This window comes from Rhinolophus sinicus, chromosome 7 (genome assembly GCF_057876585.1).
Source record: "Rhinolophus sinicus isolate RSI-liver-muscle chromosome 7, RSI-T2T, whole genome shotgun sequence".
NCBI classification, from domain to species: domain Eukaryota; kingdom Metazoa; phylum Chordata; class Mammalia; order Chiroptera; family Rhinolophidae; genus Rhinolophus; species Rhinolophus sinicus.
This window is the reverse complement of record NC_142507.1, coordinates 16,921,927-16,940,172: the sequence shown is the minus strand read 5'-3', so window position 1 is coordinate 16,940,172 and position 18,246 is coordinate 16,921,927. Positions and strand designations below refer to the sequence as shown.

The following is an 18,246-nucleotide window of genomic DNA, read 5'->3' as shown; positions in this document are numbered from 1 at the left end:
AACATCCCCTCCTTCAAAGTTCAGAGCATATCAAGTCAATGAAATCAGAGAGAAATGCAGCCAAATCCTTTTCTCCGTCCTATTTAGTTTCTGTAGAACCTTAAAAACTCTGTGAACTGTCACAGAAAATCCCTCCCCTCCCCAAGCCGCTCCATGTTCTTAGCCAAAGAGGGACAGAAGAAGGAAGGAAACTTTATAGGAAACAGAGTCAGGGAAGAAGAGAAGCAAACAGTACAACAATTCAGTCTTCCTCCTCTATGGGTTCCACTGGACCTATGGAAACAGGAAAAGGCTCATTCACAATTGGTCTCAAAGCAGGAAACAGCTTGGTAAACTACTGTCCACCAAAAGTGTCATGTATCATGTCTGACAGGTTTAATATCCCTTATATTCTTCCAGAAATATTCTTATTACAGCCAAAAACAAACAAAAATGATGAAAGTCAAGTGGTATTAATAGAAAATGGTCAACACTATCCTTAAAAGGAAAGACTATAGCATTCAAGTTTCTCTTAAAAAGGAATAAATATCATGTGAATATTAATAATTACATTAACAGGATATGTCATATCCCCAAATGCCCTTTGAAAAAGGGAAAAGTTTATCAAGCAGGTAGAAACCCTCCTATTTGTTGAGCACGTCATTGCTTTCAAGGTGTTTCCACGTGCATGGCTGCACGTGATTCTTTTGTCAGTGTCTCTCAAGAGGGCATTTCTGGGTGTTTATACAGGATAATTCTTCGGCCTGTGTGACTGTTCCTCACATGGCAGCTGGCATCTCTGGTTTCCGCTGGTCCCAAAGGTAAGTAGCACCCACTAATTATGACAAAAACACCCCAAACATTTCCAAGTGTCCCCCACAAGGACAGTGCCTAGTTGAGAACCACTAGGGGTAAGAACAGGAATAATCATGTTTTATGGAGAAAAGATGAAATGATTCGCTCAAAGTCACCAGTACAACTGAGGCAGAGCTAGGAACAGACCTGGCTTCCATGGTCCTGGGGACCGTGATCCACATGGGGAGGTCAAATTACGTGATTTCCAAAACCTCACGGGCTCTAATCTAGAACCTGCTTTCTGACTGCTAAATCTAGCTCTAATTACAAAATACTGGTAGTAGTTTTCCACTGGCTCAAGTCAAGAATATATTGCCAACTATTCTGGGTGAAAAAATAAAATGAAATTCTTTTTGTTAAAAAGATATACACGTTTTTTTAAAACACCACTAGATCAACTTCTCAAAAGAGGCCATAAAAACTAAATCAACCTGAGAGAGTGTGTGTATGTATATGTATATCCACAGTCAAACACACACATCTCTACCTATTTATGTGTATTTAAGTATATAAAATTATGACAGCCAAATAAGACAAATTTCATTCTTAAAGAAAGTCAATTTCCTTTTCTAATGTTTTTTTACATATTAACAGACCCATCCAAAGGGCCAGATTTATATATAATGAAATGGTGAATTCACAAAAGTATACTTACCAAGTAACATATGGCCATCTAATTTGTTTCTAACATGATCTATTAAAAGTCTCCTAAGAGCTGGCAACATAAAACCTAATTTATACATTTTAAAAATCACTTGCTGGAACAAGATCACAATGTTGTATATTAAATCCACTTAAAACAGGCTTCACTGTTTCATTATGTGAACACAGCCATGGGAGGGGGAGACTGGGTGAACATTTCTGCAGTGTTGGTTGGGTGGGGATGATGATTTTTGATATTTTTATGTCTTAAGCATAGAAATTACAAGAAGAACTATAAAGTGCCACTAAAATTTTAAAAAAAGAAAAAAGTGGGTAGCTTCTGTGGGGCAGGGGAGCAACAAAGATTTAATAGCAGTGTTGTGTGTTTAATTTATTAAACATCGATATATATGAAGAGTTTTTTAAGAGTATTTATAAAACCCTTCCTTCTACATAACATATGATATATTCATACATACCCTTTTGTGCAGAATACTTATTATAATAAGAACAATGCCTACAGGAATATCAATTTACTTCCAAATATGGAACTATAATAGTTAATGACTAAGAATGTTCCTCCCTTGACTACTTATTTCCTCTAAGAATCAAATTTATATTTTCTATTTAAAATGAATGCTAACAGCGCAGGAAAACTGGGTTCTTGTCTTATCTCCTCTTGGACATTTTGTAATTGACACCAGTGTCTTGTATTTTTCCTAATTAACTAGAAAATAATAAGGTTAAATAAATACAGTTTGTCCTTTTATTCATTCATTTAACATAGTTATTCAGCATATGTATCAAACATGATACAATTTTTACTCGATAATTAAGCTTTCAAAATGTGTACCTAAATAAAACACTCTCAAGATGATGCTATTTACAAAGGGGAGGGAGTAGAGGGATGAGCAAAAGGGGAAGAGGATTAAGAAGTACAAACTTCCAGTTATAAAATAAATACAGTCACAAGGATGTGATACAGCACAGGTAATACAGTCAATGGTATTGTAATTACTTCTGTGGTGACAGATGGTTACTAGATTTATTGTGATCACTTCGTAAGGCATATAGATGTTGAATAAGCATGTTACACTATGGAAACTCATATAGTACTGTATGTCTACTATACTTGAATTTAAAAAATTTTAATAAATAAAACTTAAAAAAATAAAGACAGCACCCTCAAAAATAAAAAGAAGATACTATTTAAAATAAGTGTATAATAAAATAGCTAATAAAAATAATTTTATTTCAAAGTTTAATTCTTTGTCCATTTCTGTCTCTTTCTTGAGGCAGAAATGAAGGAGGAAAATTTCTCAGATTCTCAAAAGGAAACTGTCATTTATACAAGTTGATTCAGTAATACTCATCTAAGGGTTTTTGACCTGCAACACCAAATATAAGTAAAAAAAATGGGAAAAGGTTTTTCTTTAAGAACAGTTCTATGAATTGTACACCTAAACAGAGAGAAGGCACTGACTGGCAGAGGGGGGACGCAGGGAAACACAGCGAAGACCACACCTTTACCTCAAATCTTTTTATGTTTATTTGAGACACAATTCTAACAACTTCAGTCAAGTGTCCGAAATCACTGTATAAAACTAAAGAGTAGACTTTAAAGCCAAGCCAGCCCAAATGAGTAAACGCAACACGGGAGGGAAGGCCTATAAAAGGCACGGATACAGCAGCAAGAATAGACACAGAACTTGAAGGAATAGTGGCAGGAGGCCATTTATGATGGATGCTCATAGGCAAACCCGGAACAGTCTGAAAATAATCTTTAGTAGAAGGTAACAATGACCTTCATATTGATTCTTTCATTAAAACATTATTTTAAACTGTTTAAGAATGCAACAAATGTGTAATAAATCTTAGAGCTTTCACTCAATGCATCTTTTTAACTAAACAGATTTATCACTTTAAAAGGTAAGTGTAATAAAAGGGTTGTTAGAATATGAAATTATTAGTAATATTTATAATGTCAAACTGAGGTGGTAGTCTAGTATTATTAATCTTATCACTGTTAATATTTATTAATTCCATAAAGGAACAGAACAGTAAATTATAGAAAGGAATCATTCCTAAGACATTTTTTAAGGGGGCCTTTTTAATTGACATCAAATAATACACTCTTGATATGTCAATTTGTAAATATTGTGTGCCTGGTCCCAAAAGGCAGATCAATTTCCGCCCAACTGAACTGAAAAAAGGATAGTAATAGAAACCCTTCAAGAGGGTTTAAAACCCCCTAAGCAAACCTGACACCAGTACTTTGTTCCAAAGGTATTCTGGAAGAACATCTAGTAGTTGTCCCTTTTGTAAGATAAGAATAAATGTAAGAGTCTTCGTTTCATTTTCTGGCTCCATATTCGACCTATAGTCTCAGTGATCAGCCAAAAAGATTTTTTAATGGAGGTTAAGAACATGTCAAGAATTGTGTGATTCACTTGTTTCCATGTTGACCCTTCAAAAGTACATGACCTCCAAATAAGAAAATATTCTCACATACTACCAAAGACAGAAAATTACCAAGCTGAGCAATGGCATATGTCTCTCTCTGAAATGGGGACTGGGCTAGGTACACCGGTAATTTTATTTGGTTGAGGAAAGGAAACATAGAAGATGTACCCCAGTACCTGAACAGTAATCACATACTTATCTGGACTATTAACTGAATTACAAATCAACCATTTATGAGTTTTAGTAGCATTATGCTGGTGATTTCATATTTATACATAAATTCTACATCTTTAAAGTTTAAAAAACACAAAAACTGTCAAGCAACTCATCGACATGATTATTTTTCCACGTTAAAAAATGTCACCCCTTGGGAAACAAGAACTGTTAAGAGTGGGTCAGAAGTAACAGCTGATTTTATCTCACTTATGTAGGTTATGTGATCCATGGAGAAGAGAAAAACGTCTTCTAAAAGAATTAAGAGTCAAATATATATCCCATATTCTTCTTCATGGCTGCACGAGGTACTTTATTAGAATAATCAAGTGACCCATTCTAACCATTTATCCAAATTAGTGTTCAAAGTAGCGATACTCATATTCTCTATACTAATAATAGAAGCCTTCCAGGGGCCGGTTAGGCATTGGAGAGTTGGAAGCAGCCTTAATACGCATATTTAAAAAAATGTAAGTTTTCAACAGAATGAGCCAATGTAGCTTGCTTTCAACCAAATGGGAAGACAATCTTAACTAACAAAGTAAAGCAAAAACAAATACATACAAAAATGTAAATTCAACACATAATTAAAGAACACTTGAAGGTTAATGACACAATTTTTGAAAACAAGACAAAATCCTAGTGTCTTTTTTTTTGCATTTATCTTCTGCTTCACAAAAATCAGGTCAGTTTCCACATATGCTAAGTCTCTGTTTGAGCCAACTACATGTGGGCCAACAAGATAGGACACATACATCCCTTAAATTTTCTATAATTTTATATGAGTGAATATACACAATTCTTAAAATTCACTGTAATTAACTTATAAAATTAAGAAAGACTGCTTCCACATTTTTCTAAAGTTTGTGAAATGTAGTTTCTGATAGTACAATCTACTAAAAATATTCTAAGACACCAAAACATATTCAGATTAAAAACAGAAATTATTCTGTGAAAAATTAAATTACTGTGAAGTCGTTAGATCAAGAAGTTCAAAATAGAAAATGTGTAAGATGAAGTCAGAGCACTCAGCCAAAAATATTTTAACAGCACACAACTGAAAATAAGACTAAAAACTGTCAGGTGGCTCTACAAGCACTTTTGACCCAAACAATAAAAATATATGTTTACCTTCAGCCATTTTGATTTCTTCAATCCATGAGTAATATATATTGAAGAGAAAAAATCAAAGCTCCCTCAGCAGGTATCGGACACGCCACGTGCCCTTCCCCTACTGAAGCTCTAGGCTGGCCAACAGCTCCACAGGCAAGGCCTCGAGAACTGAAATTGGAACTGACTGCAAACTGCGCTCACCAGTTATTTTTAGAGGCCTCTTCCCCATGGCCAAATACTGCTAATCGCTCGAGCTGAAATGCGCTCCTAGCAATCCGACAGCCCTTCTCCCACTTATGGGATTCCTTTCTCAGTGAGTCCGATCTCCCTGCTCCAAATCCTAAAAAAAACACACCAAGCGTGCTACAAAAACGAAACAGAACAAATGGTGCACCCAGTTTGGTTTTTTGGAATCGTCTTTAATGGCTTTAGCCTAAGCACCAAATCCTTCAAAATTGAAACAAGTCTTGCTATAAAACGTGGCCCCAAGCCCAGAAACAGCTTGATTTGGCCCTTCAGAATCTAATCAAATGCCTACATGAAAAGCCCATTACTTAGTTTGTTTGAATGAAACAGAGCCCTAAATGCTAAGAAATTAATTAATGTTCTAGAATTATGATTCACAGGCATTACCATTTCCAAGTCTAATTCATCCAACATAAAAGTAAAGCAACAATAGAAAAGTGTTTCACTAGATAAGGAAGGAGAAAGAGCTGGGAAAGAAGCATGGAGGGAGGGGAAAGGAGGGGAAATGAAGGAAGAGGGTGAAAATGGCAGGAAGACTGGGCGACAGGGGACAGGGAAAGAAAGAACTGACTGTCTCAGAGAAGGAACTAGAAAGAGACTGACAACTGCATCTGATTTTGCTGTACTTCCCTCCAACCCCATCTCCAAGTACTGCTTTCTGGGAAATAAAACCAACCCAATCTCAGGACCATTTGTTCCCGGATTTAAGACCAGCAGTTCACAGGATGCATCAGCACTCTGATTACTATACTAAACTGGTTTCATACAAATAGAGCAAGGCAGCAAAGTTGTTTGTGAGCCCTTCATTTTTTTTCCCAGTAAAATTGAAGGTTTCACACGCAAATTAAACATTTAAACGTTCTGAAGAAGTTTCAGCAAGCTACGGTAGTTGGCCAGAACTGTGTCAGAGTGAACAAGGCATCAGGGCGACCTACACAAAACTGACGGGTGTCTTAGGTGTCCTCTGCCCAAGAGCCACTCCATCACTCCCTTCCTCAACCATCTCTCCCACCAGAAGTTCGTGCCTGCTAAAATGCTGAAAGATCACCAATCATTTGTTGACAGAGGTTTCAGATGACCCAACATCATACAAATTTATTAGACAAATATTTCAGAAGCTTCCTTTTGTTTTGTTTTCGGAGAGAGTGAGAGTGACAAGAGCCCTTTCTTGGCAACCCTGGAAACTGAGCCACTACACTCAAATGGCGGGCCTTACGTTTCACACATAAGACACCTGGATTCAATTCCCCGCTTCTTCACTAACTCTGATTCGGGGGAAGTCATCAAACTTCTGGGCCTCAATTTCCTTGCCTGTAAGGTATGTCTTGGCACAAACTAGGCCTGCAAATATGTGTTGAAGTCACCCATGCCACACATTTGTATCGACTCGGTCAGGACTAGTGCACAAGCTACCTCGTCTCCAACTCACAGCTCTTTTCACGAGCCTCGCTTGCCTCCAGGACTGGCAGAGCTGCTAGTGTTTCTCGTCTCCCCTTACAGCCTGTGCAGGGCCAGCTGCAATCTGAACTACAGATCTGTGGCCAGACGCGGACCTGAGACAAGAATCACAGCTATTAGATGTGGGCACACCTCACCCCGGAGGCTTTTTCCACGCAGCTCCCATTAATCCTGCTCAACCAATCTTCTTCACACACACCCACACGTCCTGTAGGTAACTGCCTGACTCTTTCGCAACAGTTTTACAGTTATTTCAATAAAATGTCTTCTCAGTTGCACAGTAGTGGCATATGGCATACCTGTTATTCTAGACAGGGTGATTAGCATGCGTCTGAAATAACATTGACTCTATCACAACATTTCTTCAAGGAAATGGAAATTCTGAATTTGAAGTAACTATCTCTTGTAATGTCATTTTTATGATGGCAAATGTTTATCAAGTTTAAAAATAAATGTCATTTGCATAGAGCAAATCATGTTTTTAAAACCCTAGCAAAGGCAACTAAAGTATCAATAATATTACGCCAACTATTCCTTGTATGGGACTAATAACAGCCTCTAGGTCCAAGTGAAGACCAAACTTCTAATGTACTCAGACTATTATTATTATCAGCCCAACCTGTGTCCCCTGATCCTGGGTTCTACCTTCCTCCAAAACCTACTAGATGAAAACCTATGAGGCCTCTGGTGGGTCAGCACTGAATACTTCTCTCCCCTCACCCAATCAGCTGCCATTGACAGCAGTGGTTCTCTCACTGTGGGGCACGTCAGTCACCCGGAGGGCTTGTCAAAACACAGATTCCTGGGGCACCCCTAGAGCTTCTGATATCTGTAGGTCTAGAGCAGGGCTTGAGAATCTGCATTAGTAATAAGTTCCCGGGAGACCTGGTGCGGCTGGTCTAGGAACCACATAAAGAGAATCACTGCACTACTGCACTGGCCATCCCTAATTCTCGGTCTATAGGAGGAGAAAGCAGCTCTTGCTTTTACCAATTTCCTGGCCAGCATTTCCTTGCCACCTAAAAAAAAGAAGGAAAAAACCCAATAATCCGTTCCTCTCAGGTCCACACCATCCAATCACACCACCCTCCAGCCTGCCTCATCACTGTCACGCACAGCCCAGGTCCCCTCCCCTCAGTGAAGACTTCACCTGGATTCCAGCCATAACCACGTGATTTCAGTGTCTGTGTGGCCAACATGACAGGTGCTCTTTCCTTCATTTCATCCCCAGTGACCTTGTTCCCCTCCATTCTGTATCCAACACGCATTCTTCCATTCTTACTACGGATCTCACCATAAGCCCCACCTAATCCACCTTCCTAATCGGATCTTCATTCTTCTTGAAATGTCTCTGTAGCTCTCGTGGTACAACCATCCTAACAGATTCTGCAACCTTGCTAAGAAAGCTCATCCTGTTTGGGTCTCATGACTGCAGGATATCATGAGATAACAAATCTACAGTTCTTTAAAACAAAAAGCTTTTCATCTACATACAGTCTCCAAAGCAAACGTGAGCCAGTTTCACCAATCTAAACCTAATATTAAATAGCCAGCATTACAGAAATAACAAAAGGCAACGCTGCAGACACTGAGTAAAACTTACTTAATTTCACACCACCCTCAGTGAGGGAACACTACCTCTAAATGCTCGTATAGCCACCGTAAGACCCCACAGTTCCTCTTAAGAGTCTGCAGTTCAACACTTAAGTCACTCCCTGACTGCTCATGCCTTTGCTCTTCTACCCTTTCATTCCATCAGTCTGCCAGAACTGCCCCCCTGAATGAACAGCAAGGGCAGCTGGGCACACCCCGTGGAAATCAGGCACAGGCCACAGTGGAGTCACCGCAACCAGCTCTCAGGACCACCTGTCAATCCTACCACACATCTAGAAAACTCACTTTCCTATTCTCCACAATGACTATTTTGAATTTCTTTGCCTCTAAATGATTTTATCTTCTCATACTCAAAAACTGTCATCGCTTCTTACTTCACAGAGAAAAACAGAACCATCAGCAGCGTTTTGACCGTGCACTGCCAACCACCCCAGCCTAGATTCATGGGCACTCGCTCACTCTGGGCTCCTCCTAATTCCTCCACCCACCTCCCCTCCTCTGCTATCTTACACTTTTCGTCTTTTCACTCTCCTGTATCACCAGCCTCTGCCTTTACTGCATCTTCCCTCAACCCCACGGCTAGCCCCTGCTTTGTCTTTCTCCTTCCCATCACAGATAAAACTCTCGACAAAGCTGTGATTTCACTGCTTTCATTTGCTAACCACCCATTCACTCCTTACAACCCATAGGCTGCAATCTGGCTTCTGCATATGGCTCCAGTGTAGTAGTTTTAATGTCACATTGATGACTTCTACGTCATTAAACCCAAGGGAAAATTTCAGTTCTCATCTTACTTGCCCTCTCAGAAGAATTCCCCCTCCTCATAAACATTCTCTCCTGTTCACTTTCATTAGTTCAGAATCACGAGGTATGTCTTCACCTTTCTGGACTAAGTCTCAACCTCCTTTACTATTATCAGTTCATTCTCCTCCAATTGATTTTTTTTTTCAATTGATTTTTAAATGTGGAAATTCCATAAGCCTTGGTCCTAGGCCATTTCTTTGACTGACTTCACTTACCTTGTGTATTGTTAAAACATTCTCTCCTGTGAGCTCCAAACCCACATATCTGTCTACTCAATGCCCCATTTGAATGACTTCAGGAAACCCCAAAGTTAGTGGACACAAACGGACCCACGGTCCTTCCCCTCTTCTCTCCAGTGTCCTAAGTCTTGGAAGCATTTCCATCAGGCCAGCTACTGAAGCCAAAATCCTTGACTTCACATTCTTCCTCTGTGCCGAAACACCCACCTCTCAAATCAGTTTCTCCACCAGCTGTTGCAAATGGGTTATCACGGCGCCAAAATACAAATTCCCCTTAGCGCTCGGGTCGTCCTATCCCTGTCTACTCATTTCCCCAGTGCGATGTTCTAAAAAGCATTTGTGTGCGCCATGACGTGAACATGTGGGAAGCTCTGTCTCAAATCACCCGTATTTCTGCCTCCCTACTGTCGTCATCCAAACCTGAGTTACCATCACCTCCTAGGTGACTGTCACAGTATTCTCAGGATAAAATAAAAACCTTCAATGTGGCCTAGGAGACTGTACTTGACACGGCCCCAGCCTACCACTTGGGTCCTTTCCCCCAGCTGTGCCTCTGCCAGATACAGAAAAGCTCACCACGCTTTCCTGTTCCGTGATGTCTGCACAGACCACCACTCTTCCTCGGAAGCCCGCGCAGCGCTAGCAGGTCCCCCACAGAGCAGCCAGGCCTGCTCCTCTGCCGAAACCCCAGGGCTACAAGGAAGCCTTCCCCAGAGCAGCCTCTGGTACGCCCTGGCAGCAGCCTGTACCTCTTCATAGCTTTGTTCCACTGGGATTAGTTCTTAATCTCTTTCTACCTCCAGAATGCAAGTTTCAGAAAGCCAGGGACCGAATCTGCCTTCTCTATTACTGCACATTTGTCTTGTACCTTGTAGGATCCCACCAACATTTGTTAAATAAGTGAGTAAATTCCTTCTCAAATCCTCGATATTATGGGAGTAATCAAACCTCTTTCTGCTAAAACTTCAAAAATAAGGGAACAAAGTTTAGTTCAACAAATGTCAGGTCACTTCAAGTTTCCTCATCTCCATGAATTTAATCATCCTAAAATTAATCCACAACAGGAAAAGACCTACAAAGAGTTAAGAGAAATAGCAAGACAGAAGCCCAGTGGTTCCCACACACTGATAACCAGTGTTCACTCCTTCGTGTCAGACAAAGCCCCCCCATCCCCATCCATTTTGGCTGACAAGGTGAGACTGCCCAGGTGGGAAGGCTGTTGCCACCCCATCTCTCTGACTCAGCAGCCAGACACCTCGCACTGCTCTCCTTACTGAGCCTGTAGAGAAAAGGCTGCAGGAGAGACCAGGTGCTGCCATGAATTTTCGAATTTAATTTAGTAAAACAAAACTGAGAAAGTCATTTCCATTTTCATCAGTACACGTAATATTAGCAACACCTATCGTTTTCAGCCTCCAGATACTTTTGGGAACCTCTGTTATTCTGTGGAACCCCAAGCTGAGGACCCACTGCCCTAGCCTCCATCTGTGTCTGGATTACTCCTGATTCAGTGCAAAAGAGGACAACTGTATCCAGAACACGAGTCACCAGCCCGACCTTATGAATTTGTGATGCACCAAAACTCCTCTGGGAAAATGCTAAAACACGATACAAATGGTCATACCAGGCCTAACAAGTTAGTTCTTTAAACTTAATGAGCTCTCCCTCCATAGCATACAGTAAAAGGAGAAGACTTAGTGTCAGAGAAAAGCCACTTCTTGGCCAGTCGATCATCTGTGTGCGGAACAGTTATGAGTACGCTGTTTAAATTGAGACAGTCTCCTGCGGAACTGAGAGCGGCTAACATCTAAAGAAAAGGGAGTTATGGTGTCTACTCAGAAATGCTAAGGTGGTGAAAAGTTGTTAAAGCAAACAAACAAACAAACAAAAAAGTTCTTTTTTCCAAGCTAGACCCAATAACAGAAAAGCCTAGCACTACTCATTAATTCCCTGGCAAGACACTAGGTCACAAAGCCAGTACGTACAGCCACAACCGATTTGCAGCTTTTTGACCTTAATACAGTTAGACATCAAGAGATCCAAAGCCAACATTCCCGACCAGGTCCCACTTTCTAGGGCAAAAGAAGTCATCATTTACAATAAAGTGTAAATGCAAATAAGGAGGGAAGGGTATATAAAAGCACTAGCACAAAATATACAGAAGATTGAGGTGTAAATTACAAAACATATGTGTCTTAGAAAATACAGGCCAAAAGAGCTGATGGAATTATGCATCACAATATTGGGGAGTAGCCCCCAATATAATAAATTAATCAATAAATAACAGTGATGAAACTAAATAACAGTAATCAGTAAAAAGCAAGATGGCTGCAGCTGAAACTGCATAGTGAAGACTTAACTCAAACAGAGGTGTGGCTTTTGTCCTTGCCTACTTGGAGGTGACCTCGAGGTCCCTAGAATACCCTGCCTGATAGGATGACTGGTTGCTTGAAGGGCTTGGCACCAGATTATCCAACAATGTGACTGAGGAGGTTTTGGGACCAGCACTTATCAGCTCCAATCTCCGGAGGCACTGAAGACTAAAGGTCAGCTATGCTCCTGAGTGGGAGCAGAGAGAACTGGGAAGGGATGGATGTAGAGAAAAGCCACCAGCTACCACGCAGCATGCACTCCTGGCAAGATGTCAGCTTCCCAGGGATCAACGTGGGCAGCCACAGAGAAGCGGGGTTTGCACCATCTTGCCAGCATCTCACTGAAAACGGCTGACTGTGGGCATGGGACACCAGGAGCACGAGAGGGCGGAGGGCTGGCAGAGTGCTAAGCCCTGGGGACGGCCCTCAGCAGGCTCCCCAAGACTCAGAGAGGCCGCGCCTGGGTGCCTGACACTTGCGGGCAACCATGGCCAGCTGATCTTAGTGACCAGCAGAGGAGAACTCGACAGGGACCTGTGAGGTGATGGAGGCCGTTCCCTTTCTTCCTCTCCCTGCCCCAGGGTGCCCGACAAGCCAGAGCCTAAAAGAGGCAAGGCTGACACTGCCCCACAGCAGGCCAGGCAGAGAGAGCACAGCCACAGCTTCCCCAGTCAGGCCCTCCTGCACTGCTGCTAATGAGAGACAGAAACTGTGCATCGACGATGATATCACATTTCAACCAGACAGACTCTTAGAAATGGAGAGTGACTGGGAGGTTAAGGAATCTGTCCCAGAGACCATGCAGAGCTTCTGCCACCCAGAGACTAACCCAGCCCAACTAAGCACTGACTGGAGGAAAATGAAGCTTCCCAGTAATACCCTGTCAGATAACGACTGCTGGATAAAAGAGCAACAGAATGTGAGGGCACACGTTAGGCCGAGCCATAAAAAATTGTCAGTATTTGACCCTTTTGTCCCACAAAAATGGCAATTTCATCTGATTTAAACAAACAGTATCTGAGTATTCTCCCAATGTTTTATTAGGGAAATTTCCAAACACACAATAAAGCTGATATAATTTTACAGAGAATACCTGTACACTTATCACTTAGATTCCACCATTACCATTTTATTATAATGCTTATGGAATGTCTATTCATTCCTCTCTATCCATCCCTTCACCCATTTTATATGTATAATACACATCAAAATAAATTGTGGACATTAGCTCACTTCCTTTAAGTACTTCAGCTTTTACATTATAAACTACAATTCAGTATTTCTTTATCTTTTCTATGTAAAACTTACATTAAATGAACTACTCTAATTTTAACTGTACATTCCCTGAGTTTTCACAAAAATACACACTGTGGAACCCAAATCCCTATCAAGACACAGAACATTAATTAACACCACCCCTACGTTCTCCCACAGTCCTTCCCTCACGATCCACACCAGCCCCAACCCCACAGGAAGCCCCATTGTTCTGCTTTTTTCACTGTAGGCTAGTTTCGCTTGTTCTTGAAATGCCATAAAAATGGCATTGCACAGTATGTGCCTGTTGTGTAAGGCTTCTCTCCTCAGCTCTGTGTTCTTGAGAACCCAGTCTGTTATGTATAGTCATAGTAGTTTATTCTGTCATTGCATAATATTCCCTTGTATCAACACACCAGAGTGTATCCACTTTCCTGTCAGGAGAAACCTGGGCTCCTCCACATTTTAGACCATTACAAAATAAAGCTGCAAGGAATACTCTTGTACAAGACTATGGCTTGCATATTGGAAATATATGCTTGCCTTTCTCTTGGGTAAAGACCCCTAGGTCACAGGGCACATGGACATTTAGTATTGTGAAACAGCCAGAGCTTTTCCCAAAGTGGTTCTACCATTTATATACCCATCAAGAATGTCTGAGAGTTCTTTTGTTTTATAATCTTGCCAACATTTGCTGTTGTCAGTCTTTTTAATTTTAGCTCCTCTGGTGAGTGTGTGCAGTTGTAGCTCACTGTGGTTTCATGTGCATTCCTCTGAGGACCAATGTTTGAGCAGCATTTCTCATGTGCTTATTGACCATTTATTTAGCTTCTTTTGTGAACTGCCTGTTCAAATCTTTTGCACATTTGCCTATTTGTTTTAATAAATGCATCTTTAATTGAATTGCAGGAGTTCTTTGTATTTCCTGGACACCTGTCCTTTAACAGATACACGTTACAAATTTTCTCTCAGGCTGTGCCTTTCCTGTTCATTTCCTTCAAGAATCGTTTGATGGACATGAGTTTTTAATTTTGTTGATGTCTACGTATTAATTTTATATATTTTGAAACATATCACCAAATTGGAAAATGTTACTTAAACCTTAACAGGGTTTCCATGCTTCACATTCTGAAATGGGACGTCTACTTCAGCACTTACTGTGGCACAGTCAGTGGATCTGTGACATACAATCATTGACAGAAGCCCTGCTATTGGCTCAAACACTATACCACTGAAAAGGAAGGTCATGAAATCAAAGGTCAGTACGTCAAAGAAATGTCTACTCGTGGTACGTATCACAGAGGGTAAAACCAAGAGAAATTTTGATAATTTTAAGAAATATTTTCATTAGCTATAATGAGTCACAAAAATTTTCTCAGCCAGTTATTTTCCCCTCAAATTCAACTGGATGGAATAACTAATTCTTCTGCCACCCAACAGCCTTGCCAACACTTGAACCCCATGACTTCTTTCAAGAAGTAGTTTACTTGTGTTTTTATTTGTATGTTTCCTTCCAATTTATCATGACTCACAAATTTAAATTATCAGACTGTTGTAATGAGTAGAAACCAAAAAGCTTCTCTTTTCTGTGCTTTTCACTCTGTCCACTTCATAAAACCTTCAGAAAACCACAAAAAGCAACATATTTTAAAGGGAAGGCCTACAGTTCACCTGTGAAACTTTGTGGGGGAAAATCTAATTTAATTTTAAAAATCCTTATTTAAGAGAGACATCAAGAAATCAAATGTGGAGGGTCAGTTTAAAGGACAATGTTGTAATAAATTAGGAAAATTTGAATGTGGACTTAGGTAACAGTATTGCAGCAGTGTGAAATTTCCTGAGCATGGTACTTACCTTGTGCTTAGGCTGGAGCCATCCCTGTTCTGAGGAAAACCATGCTCAAGAAGTCAGGGGTCAAGTATCATGATTTAACTTTCAAATGGGTCAGCAGCAAAATGAATAAATAGAAAATGCAAAGGCATCAATGTATCAGCAACTGGTGAATCTAAATGATCTTTCTTATAAATGTCTTAAAGGTTTGAATGTTTTCAAATTAAAAAGTTGGGAAAATACAGATTTCCAAGCCAATTCTTGTCCTAAAGAATCAGATAGTTGGTAAGGGCCAAGAATCTGAAATATTAAAATCCCCTAGGTTCATTCATGACTGGATTAAAAAAAAAAAAAATTTAAACTTCAAGTTTTAAGGCTGCTTCTCGAGCAAATTAGAGAAATCTGAATATATGGAGTGCATTTAGATCATACTGTATCAGTGTTAAATTTTCCGGGTTTGAGAACTCTGCGGGAATGATGTCTGAGAATGCCCTCGTCCTTGGGAGGTACAGCCTGACCCACAGAGTGGGATTTCCGCCTCCCTTACTCTGGTCACTAGTACCGCTGATACTGAAGGAGATTCTTTGTCTGTCACATCATGCAGGCAACTCCCTCTGAGACTGCAAGCAATTAAAACACCAAACCCAAACAAAATACTACGCCTTCTTTAAAAACAAAAGAATTACTACTTCAAGCCTCGCCTAGCTTATACGAAAGAGTGAGCTCATCTTGCAAAAGTGCTAACTAACCCTGTTAAGGCCCACCTGCCTAAGCGGGCCATTCTTTTGCAGAGTGTGTCTTTTTCTCTTCGTAGTATGTTTCCCTCATAGCTCTGTGCCACACACACATTTAATAAGCATTAACTGGGCAAGTCTCTCTTGCAGTTTGACATCAACCCATTAATTCAGAAATCTGTGGGTACAGTTCTACAGTCAACTATGATTCAAATTATATCGTATGGCCTGTGTTTTACCATTTTACGCACAGGGGGATTTTCGAAGATGCCATTAAACACCTTGGTGAAGTAAGGAAAAAAAAAATCACAAGATTGTACTCTGATCACTTAGTCTACAAAGCTTATCAAAATGCATATTTTTTGTTTCTCTTAATAACCTGCACTTTGTAAACCTCTGGTGTCTCCTAGTGTTCGTGGCTTTTTTCTAAGTATTTAAAAATAATTGTTAATTCTAGAATTAGCCCCCATGGTGATGAGACATTGGTACACAGCTGCCCTGAGTCTACTTCTCTTTCCTTTAATGAAAATGAGCCATTTGTTCCTCAAGTGCCCTTGGCCCCTCCTCTAATTTTAATGATTCCCCAACGGTTAACTTCCAGATAACTGTAGTTGGGGTTGTCATTGTAAGTCTTGGGAAGCTTCAGCTCATTTAGTTTAGTCTTCGTCTCCCTCCTCCTGGATCACACACACCTCATTCATTCAACGAACGCTGACTGCTCTGCAGCCCGTAGGATGGTGACCTTCCCGGAGGCGGGCGCTAGTTTTCCTGCTGCATTCCCACGCCAGGGGCAGGGGCCTGCACAGGTCCTCATTACCCTCACCGGACAATTTACACAGTGTTCCCACAAAAATCTGAAAAGTACCTGTAAATTATTTTTGCCCCATCTAAATAGTAAAGCAAATCCAATATACATGGAGTATTTAAAAACAAAAAAACAAAAAACAAAAACAAAACAAAACCAAACAGCAGCAGAGGATAGGCATGTTCTAGGTAAGGGATCCGAATGGCCAGGGCAGGTACAGCCCGAACCCCTCATCGACTTGGCTGCCCCACCGCACACCCCAAGTCTGTCCTTTTCCTCCCAACCCCACCCCAGGTCAAAACCAAAGTGACAGCCAAGGTCAGCGCGTGTTCAGAGATGCCCCCTAATCGTACTCTCACTGACCCATTTTGCTCTGAGCTCCGTCCACAACCCCTCCCTCAGCTGCAGCTTCACCAAATGCACTCCCTCCTTCCCCTGGCTGAGGTTACCCAGGAGAAAAGTCAACCAGCACCCCACTGCCCTGCGCAGCCAGGCTGCAGCAAATACTTCAAATGCTGGTCTCTTAGCTCTGTCCTGCAATAATAATCTAGTCTGCTGCTGAAGGTTCCTAGGAGTGTGACCCCCAAAACATCTGACAAGCTAAGAAGGCTGAAGTCTCACAGCTTTGTGCAAATTACAGAGAAGGTGGCGTTCCAGCAGCAAGCACAGGTATGGGTTACCTTCTGGCTGGGTGGGCCTCTCCCATACCAGTGCTTAAATATTTCTAACACCATCCTGGGTAAAAGTATTGCCCTAAATAGAACATTTCTGATCAACACATAATTCAGATCAGCGAAAGAAGGTGCTTTCAGCTCTATAACCTACTACAGATTTTTAAGATACAAAGTAACAAAAATCACAAGATGGTAAATTTTAAATGGCTTCCAGTTTTCTCCTCGCACTTGAATATTCATACATGCAGTAAATACTCTTGAAATCTCTACAGCATAAGAGAGGCCACTTAATTTACAGTCCAGTGGAGAAAAACAAATTAAAACAAAATAAAATTTCACTTTGGTAAACACTATATTAGGGTAAAAGGTATATAGGACAATATGGATGAAAACAATCACTTGGGAGGAATCACAGTCTTGAATTTTAAAGATACAGCACTTTAAGGTACAATGTGTTCCAAACTCTTCTTCATAAAAGTTAGCACTGTTCACTTCATAGTTTTACATTTTTTAACCAAAATTGCTAAACCTTAGTCTTAAGTCAAGGAGGAACTAACTCAAAATTCTTACAAAGAAATTTTAAAAGCCAAAATCAAAAAAAGGAAGAAAAATTTAGCAGTATTAGAGTATTCAAATAAATGAGTCATATTTGAAAATAAAATGAGGGAGAAATAAAAATCTTGTCAAGTAAGCAGAGCTTTTCTAATGGCACAAAAAGCAGAACAGATGAAATGCCTGCTTCTGTCCAACCTCCTTCTCAATCAAAAGGAACTAACTACAAAGTAAAGGGCACCGGGCACGCGTCTCATGGCTTCAGAATAGCTCCCTACAGGTGTAACTGTAAAGCTGCTCGCACGCTACCTAAACAGGACCTATGAAAGGACCCAATCAGTTCCAACAATTCCCCACATCAGTGAAGTATACGCAGTGCTAGTAAGTCCAGTTTCTTAC

The 18,246-nt window shown here is 40.6% G+C and overlaps 1 protein-coding gene across 5 annotated transcripts in view; it reads right to left on the bottom strand.

The window, feature by feature from the left end:
* ASPH (aspartate beta-hydroxylase) overlaps positions 1–18,246 on the bottom strand; it is a 196,583-nt gene that overhangs the window by 163,841 nt on the left and 14,496 nt on the right. For 3 of the 5 annotated variants that reach the window (XM_088799408.1, XM_074318817.2, XM_019752427.3), the window contains exon 1: positions 5,284–5,420. The exons of the other annotated variants lie outside the window; for them this stretch is intronic. In XM_088799408.1, coding sequence (XP_088655534.1) covers positions 5,284–5,293 — 10 coding nt within the window. In that variant the 5' untranslated portion in view covers positions 5,294–5,420. Of the gene's footprint in view, positions 1–5,283; positions 5,421–18,246 lie in introns of those variants that run through there. 5 annotated transcript variants of the gene reach the window in all.